The sequence below is a fragment of the Ipomoea nil genome, unplaced genomic scaffold (genome assembly GCF_001879475.1).
Source record: "Ipomoea nil cultivar Tokyo-kokei standard unplaced genomic scaffold, Asagao_1.1 scaffold2761, whole genome shotgun sequence".
NCBI lineage: Eukaryota > Viridiplantae > Streptophyta > Magnoliopsida > Solanales > Convolvulaceae > Ipomoea > Ipomoea nil.
The window spans coordinates 1,117,411-1,133,158 of record NW_017619189.1 but is presented as its reverse complement, the minus strand read 5'-3'; the positions used below and the strand labels follow the sequence as shown (position 1 = coordinate 1,133,158).

Here is a 15,748-nt window from a genome sequence, read left to right as displayed (position 1 = left end):
GAAAAATACTCCTTTCAAATTTACATCTTCGTTACTTCTTTTTATTTATTTATTTTTTAGAAAATGGAAAAGTTTCCCATTTGAAAAACACTCTACAAGGTACAAACGAAGAAAGGAGAAAAATACCAAAATCATGGATAACCAATTTTAACCAAGAAATCAAGAATTTTAAGTTCATTTTCAAAAAAAAAAAAAAAAAAAAGAAGTTCATTTTCATTACACCATGCCCTCCCAGCAACTTTTGGATTTTAAAAAAAAAAAAAAAAACACTATTTCCCCCTTGAAAAATGACTTGGTTTACAAGCACAAAAACTTGGATGATATGAAGGTCATAAAGTGTAAATACCAAATTACTCAGGCTTTGAAAGAAGTGGAAATGCTGAATTAAAGTGTCAAGGATGCATTATGACATGTGAAAAATACATACATTAAATGCAGCATACACATGACATATATGTATATTTAAAGGACACCCGAAACTACAGCATGCTTCACTCTAACCAGTTACAATGCTAACTGGGGTTTACAATAAACATTTACCCGTTGTGCAAAGCCCTGTCTGAACTGAAAGAAATAGCGCTTGCTGTCAGACAAGGCATTATCGGATGGTCAGCTCGGCCCGAAGATGAAGAATTCCGTTCATGAAGTAATGGCTATCGTCACCAACAAATGCAGTCCAAGGTATACCAAACAGGTTCCTATAGCCAACGGCCTTCCCACCAGTGAACGTGTAGTTCCCCTTATACTTGCTCACGTATTCCTCGGTTGGCTTAGTCCTAGCCGCAAACTCATAGTCGACTGCAAATGATACCGATCCTTTCTCTTGCATGCCCAAGAAAAGACCAAAGCAGTGGAATGAACTCTGTTGATCCATGTTGCAATGGGCTGACAGAAAGAATCCCTGCCCGCCTAAATGGAAGGCCTGTGAATATACTCTACCAGCAGGAAACAGATTCAAGCATTCTTCCCGTTTTAAATCTAGGTAAACGATACACTGTGGACGAGGCAACTCAAACTCGACAACTTTTACTGGTCTGTACTTGTATGCCCGCTCCACAAAGCGACGGAATGAGATGTTGGCTTCGTCAGCAGCTAAGGAACGTTGCCGATATGGTGCTTCAGCTTTGAAAAAGAGAGCCTCGAGTACGACTTTTGAGGCAAGTTCAGGATCGAAGTCATTGCAACTTAGAACTTTCTTCAGCTTTCTGCATGTCATGAATGGGAACCTAATGAGGCGACAAAGACGTGAGCCTAATATTTCACGCCTTTCCTCCAACTTTGGGTAATGGATTCGGGCCCACTTCAATACAAAGTCATAGACAGCATCCTCTGAAGCAATTTGAAGGTCATCACTAGACAGAATTGCCTCAATTCCTGCAAGAGGCAAGTTCAGTACCTCCTCTTGGAACCTGAGAAAAGATTAGAGAATTCAATTATGATTAGGAGACCAAGTTTGCTCCCTAAAAGGGAGAGAAACAAACTCCGGCTAGGTTTCTTAACACAACTGGTCCCAAGCTGGGAGAAAGCAAGGGAGTTGTAGCACAGAACTTAACCAAATCTCATGGCAATGATTTGACATATAATCTAGATGGTGAGAAAAGTATAAAATTCCTTGAAAGAGAAACTCACTTGGTTATATCCTTGAAACGAGCAGCAAGAAACTTCTTAGCTGCATCAGTTAGAGGCTGAACTGCTTCAGCCATTAAAACACTAGAAGGAAGGTCCAAATAGAGCAAGGCTGATTCACAAGTCATGGGTAGATCTCGCAGTAATCTGCTGCAGTATCTCATGCATGATGCAACCTCAAATTTATCAGCAGCCATCAGCACATCAAGCAATGCAGAAGGAGTTGTTGTTGATAAAGTATTGCTATACATAAAACTCAACAGGTCCATGAGGGCAGCTTCTTCTGCTCCAATTATAACACAGTAAGTTTATGTTGCATAGTATTGCATACAAGAAGGAAATAATAACAACAAATGATGCTGCAATAAAAGGCCAAGATCAGTGAAAAAGAATGAACTATATCATTTATGGGCTAATGTCCAAGCACCAAAGTCGTGTACTTGTCAAACAGACATGAATATGGATTGATCCCGTCTTTATTCACAGAGGAATAGGTTATGGAAGCAAAAGTACTACTACAACTACTAAAGAACACCCCTCCATACCAAATTGGTTGTCCTATCTAATGTAGGAATATATTTTAAGTATAGTAGAAAAGTACATTTTTCCTCTTTCTGCCCATAAAAAGTGGATAACTTTTTGACATTTTACTTTTATTAGAATGGTATGATAGGAAAGTAGAATTATTTTAGATGTTTATTTGAGGAAGTAGACAATATTTGAAATGTAATAAAAAGGAAATGTGAACAATGAATTTGACAGAAACAAAATAAAAATGCCAGTGAATATTCCTTGCTTACCAGAGGCATGGATCCGTAAAGTAACATGCCGCTGCTCAGACTCTCTCATTCCATTAGAGAACAACTACAAATAATGAAAAGTACAGTTAACAAGAAAGGGATGACATGAAGTACTACAAGGCAAGAAAAAACATGATAAGGAGAAATACAAGAACAAGGCAATATATAAATGTAGCAGAGCCGCATGGAAAATCCCAAACCTTATAAAAGAATGGACTCTTTGCTGCCAAGATTGGAGAACTAATGTGTATGGTTTTAACTCTAAGGACATTCGAACAGTCCATATTTGATGATGAGTCATTGCCCTCAGCAGCTTCCTCATCTACAAAATCCTCTAAATTAGTAATAGAGCTATGCAACCAACTAATAGAGGGAATACTCTAGGATTAAATTTTCATTATTTATTTGTTATTTTATTTGCATAATGAGACAATTAGCATAGTGGTCGAATTAAAATGGAACAGTTAATTCTTGCTCTTGATCTTTGATATTTATTATAGGGAAAAGGGTCAAATAAGCCCTTGAACATTGTAGGATAAAGCAATTAGACCCCTGAACATTTAAACATTGCAATTAAACCATCAAACTCATTAAAATCAATCAAATAGATCCAATTTACCGGTAACCAACAGGTTATCGGTAAATCTACACCGTTGACCGCCCTCCAAATCCACTACCAATGACCGGATTGATTGCCATCTCAGGAGAGGCGACCAAAACTGGTCGGCTTCTACGGAGAGGCGACCAAAATGGCAACCAGGTTTTGGTCGCGCATCTCCGGAGAGGCAACCAAATCTGGTCGCCTTCTCCAGGAGAAAGCGACCAGAACCTGGTCGCCTTGTCTCCTGGAGATGACGACCAAATCTTGTCGCCACCTCTGCAGTCTGGAGAGGCAACCAAACCTGGTCGCCATCTCCGGAGAAGAAGGCGACCAGGTTCTGGTCGCCTTAACTCCTGGAGATGGCGACCTGGTCGCCTTCTCTCCTAGAGATGGCGACCAGAACCTGGTCGCCATCTCCAGGAGAGAAGGCAACCAGGTTCTGGTTGCCTTCTCCGGAGATGGTCGCCTCTCCGGAGGGCGACCAATCCGGTCATCAGCGGTGGATTTTGGCGGCGGTCAACGGCAATAAGTGGTCAACGGTGTAGATTTATCAGTAACCTGTTGGTTACCGGTAAACTGGATATATTTGACCCATTTTAATGAGTTTGATGGTTTAATTGCAACGTTTAAATGTTCAGGGGTTTAATTGTTGTATCCTACAAAGTTCAAGGGCCTATTTGACCATTTTCCCTTTTTTATATTATAACGAAGAAATTGGAATCTTTCATTCAGTCAAACTTGATCCTTTAAGAGAAAACCAGTCAAGCTCTTGATTTAAAGTGATGCAAAGAACACAAAATTAAATGAAGTCCACACAAGAAAGTGAATTGTTACCAGGGTGATCTGCCATATCTCCAGTGCCAGATGGTGTTTCCTCGACCATTGCTACAGCTTCCTCATCTAGATTCTCATATACAGGGCCATCTTCGGTATCCAACATGTTGCAGTTCAAGACCTGCTCCTCACAATGCGAGACGACATCCACAGCTGACAAGGAAAAACAATATGGGTCATTTAGGTGAAATGTATCAAGGAATAAGCGAAAAGGACAAAATGCTAACTAAGAAACTCACACGAAACCTTATATAAAAGAGACAAACAGTGTTTAATGATAGGTGTGAAATTAGCTATGCTTTTCCAGATGAGCCACAAATGGCATCTACCTTTCTAAGTGAGTGAGAGATTAGAGAATCTTTTCACACTACCAATGCTTGCCATTAGTCAAGAAAAACAACAAACTGAAGATTGTCTCCCTTATCAGGCAACAAATTAACGAATTATCTTTTCCATTAGTGACAGTATATCTACTGATTGGCAATAAACCAGGGTGCCATAGGTATATCACTACAACGAAAGGTACTTCTTAAGCAACCTTGATTAGCAGGTAGTCTTGACTGCCAAGTGCCAACACTCATAAGCAGCAAATAGATCAGCAACACGACATTGGTTAATAGGAAACACTGAAGTATTATTTCCATCAAATAGTCATTTCCTAAAACCTAGAATTCCAATGTGCATCTCCATAATCTCATATTCAGGGAGCAGAGAATTTCACCTGATCCTCTCCCTCAACCTCCGCAACCGCCAGCACCCTAAAACCCAGGGACCGACAAGTAAAGTACCCAAAAACTACAACCTATGTTCTCCGACGATAAAGTCACCAATCTTAACGTAAAGCTTAGATAATTAAACGACAGAAACTCTAATTAATTTCACATAAAATCTTCTCAAGCAGCAACTCGTTTCAGGTTTAAAGCATAAAAAATGTTCAAATTCGATCCTCAATTTGCAAAATTCGCATTAATTTACCGGAATATGTACATGAAATTTGAATGTTTTATCATGCACACTGAAAATAAACACAAAAAAGCGTACCATTCTCCTTCATGATTTCTTCTCGGCGGCGCTTGCGTTTGCGGGCCCAATCAACGATGCTGCTGCAGCCCTCGCCGTCGGATTTGGAGTCCGGCAAGTCAGGCAGGACCTCAATCCTTAGGATCCGGTCGGAGAAATTGCTGTCGTTGAAGGCGAACGCGAAGTCGGATTCGGAGCCCGACCCGTGGTGATCGGCAGGAGAGGAATCCGAGTCCATCACCGTGCGTGGATCAAAAAGGTCCACGTTCTGGTTTTTCATATGAAGAAACCAAATCACCAAAAAAAAATAAAAAAATTATAATTAAACAACGAATTATTGCAGGAAAAATTAAGGAAGAAGACGAAGAAGAATGGTTGGAGAAGGTCCGGAGAGGATCAGTTGGGCAATATGTTTTGTTTTGTTCTGTGTATTTTCTGTACAATAATAATAATTAGGGATTTTCTAAATATATCAACAAAAAGAAGATAAAACGAAAAAAGGATTACTTTTATTTACCTTTGAAGGAGATAAAGGAGAAGAAGAAGAAATGGTTATGAAATTTGCAATCGCTTCTTCTCAGATCAAAATACATGACAATTCCATTCTTATATTGTTTTACCATTTTTTTTTAAAATTCTTTTTACCTTTCACATATTTTATTAATAGTATTTAATATTTTTATGTGGTATTTAATTTTAAAATAATTTATTTTAAAACATTTTCATATATAAAAGGAAACTAACGTAAAAAAGTTAGGAGTTGTATTCAATTAAAATTGTTATAGACTTTCAACAATTTTAAAAGCGGTGAATTTGAAATGACTTTCATATAATCTTTATAGACTTTCACAAACATTGTATGGGTTTATAAAAGTTGGTATGACTAACATTTATAAACTTTTAAAAACATTTTAATATTAAAAAATTTACAAAAATTATTAAAATTTTAAATTAAATACACCTTTCAAATGGCGTCTATAATCTACTTGTTGCCTTCAATTTGGAAGGACTTCAAAAATTACCTTAAGCATAAGCGAAAGAAGATGAAACTGGAGCAGTTGATCCTCTGGCTCTGGATTGAGGAGGGCAAAAGAATAATGATGGGAAGGGTACCGTCGCTAGTGGCGCTAAGGCCAATGTTGTGGAACACGGTAAAAGCTCCAAGAGTGCTAAGAAGGACAAGTGAATGCTTGGTCCGAAGGGAGGCGTTGCAAATACCAAGTTTCACGATAAATGCTTCAATTGTGGCAAATTGATTTGCAAGGCTCCTAGGAAGAAGAACAAGAGTTCTAAGGTTAATGTAGTTGGGGAAAGCAGTTAGAGGGAGGCCGAGATAAGCCTTTTGGCCATGGTGATTGAGGTGAACCTTGTGGGCTCCAACCAGTATGAGTAGTTCATCGACACCGGTGCAACACGGCATCTCTGTTGCACCCGTGATATGTTTAGAACTTTCCAGATTGTTGAGGGCGAGAAGGTGTGGATGGAAACTATGCTCAGTCTGATGTGGAAGGCATGGGCAAGGTAGTTCTAAAGATGACTTTTGAGAAGGAACTGATGTTGAACAACGTGTTGTATGTTCCGGAGCTGTAGAAGAATCTAGTGTTTGGCTCGTTCTCAAACAAGCATGGATTCAGGATAGTCTTCGAGTTAGACAAAGTAGTTTTTTTCAAAACTAGGAATGTTTGTTGGGAAAAGTTATGTACTAAGTGGGCTTTCAAACTCAATGTAATGACCATTATCAATAAAAGAATTAATTCTGTTACTTGCTTGAGTCTTCTAATTTGTGTCATGGTAGACTAGGGCATGTTCATTTAACTCTATCTATAGATTAATAAGCATGAACCACATTCTTACATTCCAAATTAACGCAAATAACACGTGTGAAATTTTTGTTGAGGCAAAACTAACTAAAGCACCTTTTAAATCGGTTGTAAAGCAAACTGAACCACTTGATTTGATCCATAGTGATTTGTGCGATTTTAAACCGACACAAACAAGAGGTGGTAATAAATATTTTATCACATTTATCGATGATAGCACACTTAACTACTATGTTTATTTGCTAAAAAGCAAAGACAAAGCAATCGAAAAATTCATTCTTTATAAGAATGAAGTTGAGAACCAACTTAATCATAAGGTTAGAAGAGATGGAGATGGTGAGTACGAAACACCTATTGGTGATTTCTATGCTAGCGTTAGTATCATATACGAGTGTACGACACCTTATGCACATTAATCGATTGGTGTTGTCGAACGTAAAAATCGCACGTTGAAAGACATGATGAATGTGATGTTAATAAGTTCGGGTCTACCTCAAAATATGTAGGGTGATGCGATTTTGACAAGTAATTACCTTTTGAATAAGGTACTCTGCAAGAAGCTCGATACGACTGCTTATAAGATGTGGAAAGATAGGAAGTAGGAAGATGAAGTGAAGATCAGTAGATGAAGTAGGAAGAACGAAGCAGTAGATCAACAGATGAAGTAGCAAAATATTAATTAAATCTGCAAAGTAAAGAAAATCAACTGACGATAAGCCAGTGTCGAAGGAAGAACAACTGATCTTGAAGTAGCCAAAACTCAACCCAATGCGAAGAAGTTAAGGAAGAACAACTCACTAAGAAGAAGACCAGTTGAAAGTGGAGTAGTAAACCTAAAGGCAACTAATCAGTTGAGGATTACTAGTGAAACAACTATCAAAATAGAAGAAAATTTTAGATCAAGACAAAGAGCAGCACACCCATTTTGAATTGATGCAGCACTTGAGGAGAAGGACAAGGTTGTTACACAAAAAAAGACAATGACGTAAACCTGCACAACCATGGAGTTTTTTTACAACATGAGCACCTATCAAAATGGGGTGTAATGGGCATATTCCAATCAAGGTTGTTTTACCAACCTGCCGACATATCTATCCTATAAATAGAGGGCTCCGAAGCTCAGAAAAAAAGATGAGAAAATACAAAGAATAAGAGAGAAGTAATCAGAGAAAAGGAGTTACAAGAAAGGTGACAAGTTTAATTTACAAGCTATTGTGATGAAAATCTAAAGGAAGAACAAGCGCATCAATGCCATATCCAGTATCTTTTAACCTTTTAATAAAAAACATCTGAAAAACAAACAACCTCCATTCCAATTTTACTATCATGGTGTAGATCTTGCTTGAGGTGACTTGGTGTACGATCCTTGGAGTGAAGATCAGATGTTGAAGATTTGGGGGGGCAATCATAGTACTTTGTGGATAATCTGTGATTGGACCATTTTGTATTTTGGGGATAAAAATGCTTAGTGAAACCTCCTTGGACTTTAAGGAACAGAGAGGAGGTAGGCAGAGTTGGCGAACCACTTAAAAATTCTCTCTTGCATTTACTTTACAATTCATTTATCATTTTTCATTCAGCTGACTTCCCCATAGAATCAATTGATCGCACACACTACACATTTCAAATCGTCTGTGTCTCAAAACTTCGCTACATATGATAATTTATTTCGTAGCGCACTAATAAGCTAACCAGCCGATTACACTTTATTTTAAAAACCAGCTCTTAAACTGAAATTTTTGAAAATCTGTGAAAGTCTATTCAACAGCCCTTCCAGACTTAATGTCTTTCTACTACTTTCAGGACCAATAGAGTTTCACTATCGGGACGTACATAAGAACATGATAATAGAATTGAGAAATCCATCATTCTTCGAAGATTTATTTCCGTGTAGGTCCAATGAGTGACCTAGTACGTTAAAACGGACGTTCAACGTAACTATGGATAATAAAAGTTGGGAATATGAAAAAGAATCCGAGCTCAAGCCTAGACATAGCAAACATGCTAGAGTTGATAAATCATTTGGTCCATATTTTATAAATTACTTGTTAGAGTATGATTCTAGTACTCTTACTTGTTTATTAGAAAATGAACTGGATTATTTAACATATTTGTTAGAAAACAAACCTTTGAACGTACGCAACAACCATGACTTTTACGGAATGACCAATGTGGACAGATGCCATTAAAAGTGAAGTAGTTCTATCCTACTGAGTCATACTTGGCAACTGGTTGATCTTTCTCCGGCTAGTAAACCCTTGTGATCCAAATTGATATATTAAAGGAAGATGAATAAAGATTATTCCATTAAGAATTATAAGGCTAGACTTGTAATTAAAGGTTACAGTCAACGCGATGACTTTGATTACTTTCATATGTATTCTTCTGTGATGAGAATAAACTCCATTAGGATGATGCTTGATATAACCGCAATGTGAGACTTTGAAGTTCACCAAATGAACGTAAAAACCACTTTTTCAAATGACAAAATAGATGAAGAGATCTATATGGAACAACTTGAAGGGTTTGTCGTTTCGGGCCAAGAAAAGAAAGAGTGTAAATTGGTTAAATTGTTATATGTTTTAAAACAAGTGCCTAAGCAGTGACACAAGAAGTTTGACTATGATTTATTAACCAGTGGGTTTAAAATAAACGAGAGTGATAAGTGTGTCTACGTTAAGGAAACAATAGACGGTTATGTCATCCTCTGTTTATATGGGGATGATATACTCATTGTGGGTAGTACTGATCAAATCTACCAAGAACATGTTAAATTCAAAAGATTTGACATGAAGGACATGAATTTAGCGGATTTAATTCGGATGGTCTTATGTTGAGCCAATTTCACTATATTGATAAAATTCTTGCAAAGTTTAATAAGGATGACAATTAATTGGCTAGGATACCCTTTGATACAAACGTTCATCTATCCAAAAATCACGGAGAGTGTATTTCTCAAGTAGAATATCATTGAATTATTGGTAGTTTGATGTATCTAATGAGTTGTACTAGGCCGGATATTGTCTTTGCAGTTAGTAAACTCAGTACATATATGACTAACCTCGGTGATATGCACTGGAAGACAATGGTAAGGGTTATGGGATATACACCCCAGGTATACTCATGAACTTGGACTGCACTATACAAGATATCATATCGTACTTGAAGGGTATATCAACACAAATTAGATATATGATATTAAGAATTCTAAGTCCACAAGTGACTGCACGTTCACGTTAGCCTGTGCAACCATTTCATGGAAATCCTCAAAACAAACCATGATAGCTAGATCCACGATGGAATATGAGTTGATAGCTTTGGACAAGTGTTGCGAAGAGGCTGGATGGCTACACCATTTTCTCGAGGATATTCCCAATGGGTAAAACCTATACCTCCAATTTGTGTACATTGCGATAGTCAAGCCACAATTGACCAAAAAGCTGAGTTTTACTTCTTGGTTTGACCAAAAAATTAAGTGTGACTTTTCAGATGAACCTTCCGATGTCACCTTTTGGGTGTAATTTTTGGAGTACCGTTCTAGAATGTACTAACTATGATTTTCAAGAATTAATTTTGAATTAATTCAACTTTTAATTTTTAGAATTAATTTCCAAATTAAATTGTCTGTTTTGAAGGTTACAAAACTTATTTTAATATTAGTGTTAGTGCCAACTTTTATTGCTATTTAACCATCATCACCTATATAAAAGTCTTTGGTTGGGCAGATGAATTTTACAAACTTTTTTGACCTACGTACTTTTCTTTATAGCAAAACTCTGCTCTTCCTTCCTCTAAATTTCTAGTGTTCAAACCTTATTTTAATTCGTCAGGTTTATTTGTTTGAGTCAAACATTACACCATAGTTCATTTTATCATGGAAAACCTAGGCTCAACGGTCCTAGCACCAAAGGGGTAACCAAAAAAGTTTTAAGGAGAGTTTGAGTACACACAACTCAGACTAACCCATTCCATTCATTTCTTGTGCTTGTATTTTCTGGAAATTAATATTTTCCTAGTATTACTTCGCTACAAATACTAATGACTTTAAATAGACGAAAATTTCTACTGTAGACCATAGTCCACGTAGCAGCATAAATCAGGTAAAAAAAGACGTCGTTTAAAGTTTTCTCCGTTAACAATGGTATATGGAAATTTCTGTTATGATTCATGTAACTACCTTTCTCATTATTTAGTTTTATATTATACACATTGTAGTTTCATTATAGCACCACTAAAGTATCATTCTAATTCAACTACAGATTTATTTGACAATACACACTAAATATGTTAGACATGGTATTCAGTTTCATTTTATACATAGTAGTTTCATTACAAACCACTAAATTAAAGTATTATTATTATTCAAATAAAGTTCCATTTGACAAAATACACTCATTATGTGAGACCTACTATTCAGTTTCATTTTATACACACTATAGTTTCATTACAACACCACTAAAGTATCATTTTAATTCAAATACAGTTTCATTTAACAATATAAGCTCAATATCTTAGACCTGCTATTCAGTTTAATTTTATATACACTATAGTTTCATTACAACACCTCTAAGGTATTATTCTAATTCAAGTATAGTTTCATCGTGTGATAATATACACTAAATATGTGAGATTTGTAATTCTGTTTCATTTTATACACATTGTAGTTTCATTACAGTATTACTAAAAATAAATAAATAAATAAATAAATAAATAAAATTAGGAGTGTCACAAAACGTAACGACTGTCGTTTCATTTCATTAAAAGAAATGGTGCTATTTTGGACCACGGTCTACTGTATAACGCTTGGTAAATAAATTGAAGACACATATTATGTTAACTACAAGTACATAATATGTTAATTATTGATACATAATATGTTAGTTGCAGATATATAACTTAAATGTTAATTTAAATTGGGATTTAAAATGCAAGGTGGAATCTAATCCAATGTATAATTTGTCAAGAAATATGCATGGGTTGGGCATATAAACCACCATATTATTGGACCTAAGTCATTCATCTTGGTCCAGCTTAATATTGCTCTAGAACCAAAACAAGCAGGCCCGACAATATCATCATTATCGGGTCAAACAAAAGGCTATTTAGCCCACATTCAAGTTTCACAATTGTTATGCCATGGACCAGTGTCAATAGTTATGCTGTTCAACCGAATGCACCATGCGCATGGTGCATACGATGCAAAACGATGTCGTTTTGACTAAAAATGCGCGTCCTACTTTTAAAAAAAAAATTTTCAGGTTCGATTCTCTGTAATAGCATTATTGTGGATATATAATTATGAATTTCTGGATATATAGTTATGAATTTCTGGATATATAGTTATGAATTTATGGATATTTAGTTCATTCATTGTAGATACTTAGTTCATTCATGGTAGATATTTACTACATTCATTCACTGTGGATATATAGTTATGAATTTATGGATATATAGTTATGAATTTATGGATATTTAGTTCATTCATTGTAGATATTTAGTTCAATCATTGTGGATATTTAGTTCATTCATTGGGGATATTTAGTTCATTCATTGTGGATTTTTACTTCATTCATTCATTGTGGATATATAGTTATGAATTTGTGGATATATAGTTATGAATTTATGGATATATAGTTATGAGTTTATGGATATATAAAAATGCTATTGCCGGGAATCGAACTTGATTTCTTTTTTAAGTGGGGCGCGCGTTTTTTAACCAAAACGACGTCGTTTTGCATCGTATGCACCATGCGCATGGTGCATTCGGTTGCACAGCATAATTTGCGGACCAGTGTCCACCTTGCAAGGTGGACCTGGGTCTAAAACGGCGTCGTTTTACTTCAAAACGATGCCATTTGAATTAAAAAAAAAAAAAAGTTGCTTCCTTCATTGCGTTAACTTGCCGTTTGTTTTCAAAATTCGTTCCTTTATATTCATAATTTTTGAACTCTACATTCATAATATTTGAATTATATATTCATAATTTTAGAACTCGATTACACAATTACATAACTCTATATTCACAATTTTATAACTCTATATTTACAATTTTATAACTCTATATTCATAATTACGTACAGAACTCTATATTCAACAGTATAACATAATTTTTTAATCTATATTCACAATTTTTGAACTCTATATTCATAAATTTTGAACTCTATTTTCACAAACAAAAAAAAAATAAAAAATAAAAAATCATTGGTTGAGGAACAGTGCCACTAACGACACCGTTATTCCAGATGCGCGTTTTGGACCTGGGTCCATTGCATTATTTGCCGAGCCATAGGGCTTGGGCCCAAGGCCAATTGGGCCATGAAGTAGACATTTGAGGATTCATTAGGTGCGGAAAATAATCAGAGCTCATGGATAAGGTTTTTGAGCGCTAAATTAGATCAAGAAATAGAGTTTGGAGTGGCCAAAGTTCAATGATTAAGGGGATGGGGTATAAACTAAATGAGGGAGAAAGTTTGGGAGACAAAGTGTGCCAAGAGATATAGTATACGGTACCAAAAACGTAAAGGGAAAAAAATGAGTACTAAGGATGCATTTGGCAATGTGAAAATGGAACGAAAGGAGAAAAATATCCAAGGGGCATGGGCGCACACTTGTTGCTGTGGTTTGGTTGGCATCTTGTTCCACTAGTCCTCATGTGGTCTTTGCTCTCCAAAACAATATAAAAAGGTGGGGGAAGGGGTCTTGTCCCTCCCAAACATCATCATCATCAAGTCTTCTTCATCCCTTTGAACTTTCACTTTCCCAGATAGTTAATTAGTAACACACACTCTCTTGTTAGTTGTTAACTCCGCTGTGACTAGTCAGTCAGTAGTCAATCTAATAGCTTGTTGGGTGGGTTATTTAGACTTGGTTTATTTCTTTGTTTTATTTATTCAATTTCTAGCACATTTACAATATTTTAAGGATTTGGAACTTTATTAATATATATAATTATTTTTCTTCACAAAAAATAAACTCCGTATTTTTTTAAGTATACTGAAATTACAATGTAATATCTTTTCATATATATTTTTTCAACCTACTAAAGCACAAAGAGTCAATATAAGATTGAGGTTCGAACTTTAGACCTCCCATTTAGGAGAGGCACACTTATGATTTTTCTTCCCAAAAAATAAACACCATATAATCTTACATAATATTCATATTCTTAAGAGACTTGATATTTTTTCTCAAAGCGAAGCATACTATTATCCATTCATTCGATTATTAAATTAAGTTTTGATTCTTACTTAGAGCTTTACAAATTTATTAAATAATTAATTAAAAGATGAGAATAGAATCCGAAGCTAAGCTTCATGAAAAATAGTTGTGTGATGTCAATTTCAACTAGTTTCTCAATCCAGGTATATGATTGTTCCCAAATAGCAGCCATAAATGTTGGCCGGCAAATTTTAGTTTCTGATTCATCCTTTAATTCATCCAAAAAAATGTTATTTGTACAATCGAGAATATATACTCTAGAGAGAGAATCCCAAGAAAAAGTCCCCCTACAAGCATTTAAGTGGTATTTATAGGAGTTTTGAGGAGACAAACGGGAGGTCAGCATGCACGACACGTGTCCTTCATGCACTTGGCGGTCTTGGAGGTTAAGGAGAGACAACCACGTGTAGCAGAATATCTGATTGATCAATAGCTACTGGGCCCGGTCTGAACGTTAATAGCAATACTCGCCTTTTAGCGCTCATCACTTATGGTCGGGGCCTAACCGAGCAGTTAGGTCGGGCCGAGCCTAAAGGTCTGCGCACGCAGACCTATTAAGCTAAGAAGGAACCTGGCCTCCAGGTCGAGTTGGGTGAATACTCTTAGGAGGTCGGTCGCACTCGAAAAACGACCCTCTCCCTGCATGGAGTCAGACCAGGTGCCCATTACACAAGGGTCGACAGCTTTTGCACAGAATTTGTAAATTTGCAAAAATATTTAAATTTGCAAATCATGTTCATCATAAGAAAAAAAAAAAAGTAAAAATGATACAAACTAGGATACAAACTCATAATCTTCTATTTGAGAAAATCATTTTGTGCCACTAAACCACAAAGTCCACTTCTGAAATTATACTTTAATTTGTCTAAATAACTAAATAGTTAATAAAATTTGTTAAGAGGTCCAAACTTTTGCAACCCAACGTCTCGTTGTTCATTTATCATGAGTATCCATCTTTGTGTTGAACTTGGCTTGTGAAAATTATCAATATGTGAAAAAGTAAATAGTAAAATAAAAGCACATGTAATATACTATTTATTAATCACGGATAAGTACAAATCCAACAATTCTTTATAGTTAATGTTTTTTTGGTACAAAATTCTTTATTATCATTAATGATTCTTAAACAGTGTTCCAAAGTGGAATGATGTCTTCTTATGCGGTTTGCAATAAATGGCCGGATACCATGATTAAATTATTCAACAATTAATCATAAATCTTACCTAATATTAATTCTTGTTTATTGCTAAGTGGCGACATGAAGAATTTCTTCTATGGATGATACTAAGATCTTGGCAGCCTAGGCAATAAATAATTAGATGACATACAAGAGTATATCTTCATGCATATCTTTAGTATATTTTTAGATTTTTAGACTTGTCTTGTCATTAAGCATTATAATTAAACCGTTTTGTTTTGCTAATTTTGAACCATGCAAAGCATTCCATTCACACTGCATCTTCAAAAAGTTCAATTATTCCTTAATTCATAGGTGAAAGTTGCCAACAAATTAAAAAAAAGGAGGTAAAAATCAATCAATCCCAATAATTATATATACAATTACTATTATCTCAAAGATAAGCTTCTAAATTAAAACTTGATTTGATTTGCAAGTTTAAGATAAACTAAAGATTAATCAAGCATAACTCTAATAAGATTAAGTTGATGTTAGCCATTATTCCTAAGCACATTGGTTATTAGCTAGTTAGATAAAGCTTGCTTAGCTTCGACAATAGGAATCTTAATTAGATTATTTTACAATATTATCTTTGCAAAAGTCTAAAATGGTAATGAAGTCCTAGATTTATTATAGGCCGGAGAGAGATTGT

General features: G+C 35.5%; 1 protein-coding gene across 2 annotated transcripts; it reads right to left on the bottom strand.

Annotated features, from left to right (window-relative positions):
• Positions 1–360: 360 nt before the first annotated feature.
• Positions 361–5,444, bottom strand: LOC109157154 (BTB/POZ domain-containing protein POB1-like). Of its 2 annotated transcripts, XM_019305064.1 has the most exons (7): positions 5,399–5,444; positions 4,903–5,149; positions 3,862–4,014; positions 2,627–2,748; positions 2,427–2,490; positions 1,630–1,909; positions 361–1,409 (listed from the first exon to the last, which is right to left on the bottom strand). In XM_019305064.1, exons 2-7 carry the CDS (start codon positions 5,117–5,119, stop codon positions 599–601), a joined length of 1,647 nt encoding a protein of 548 aa, XP_019160609.1. In that variant the 5' UTR covers positions 5,120–5,149; positions 5,399–5,444; the 3' UTR covers positions 361–598. The 2 variants fall into 2 exon arrangements, with proteins under 2 accessions (XP_019160609.1, XP_019160608.1); XM_019305063.1 differs by lacking the exon at positions 5,399–5,444 and having other exon boundaries at positions 4,903–5,318.
• Positions 5,445–15,748: the final 10,304 nt, after the last annotated feature.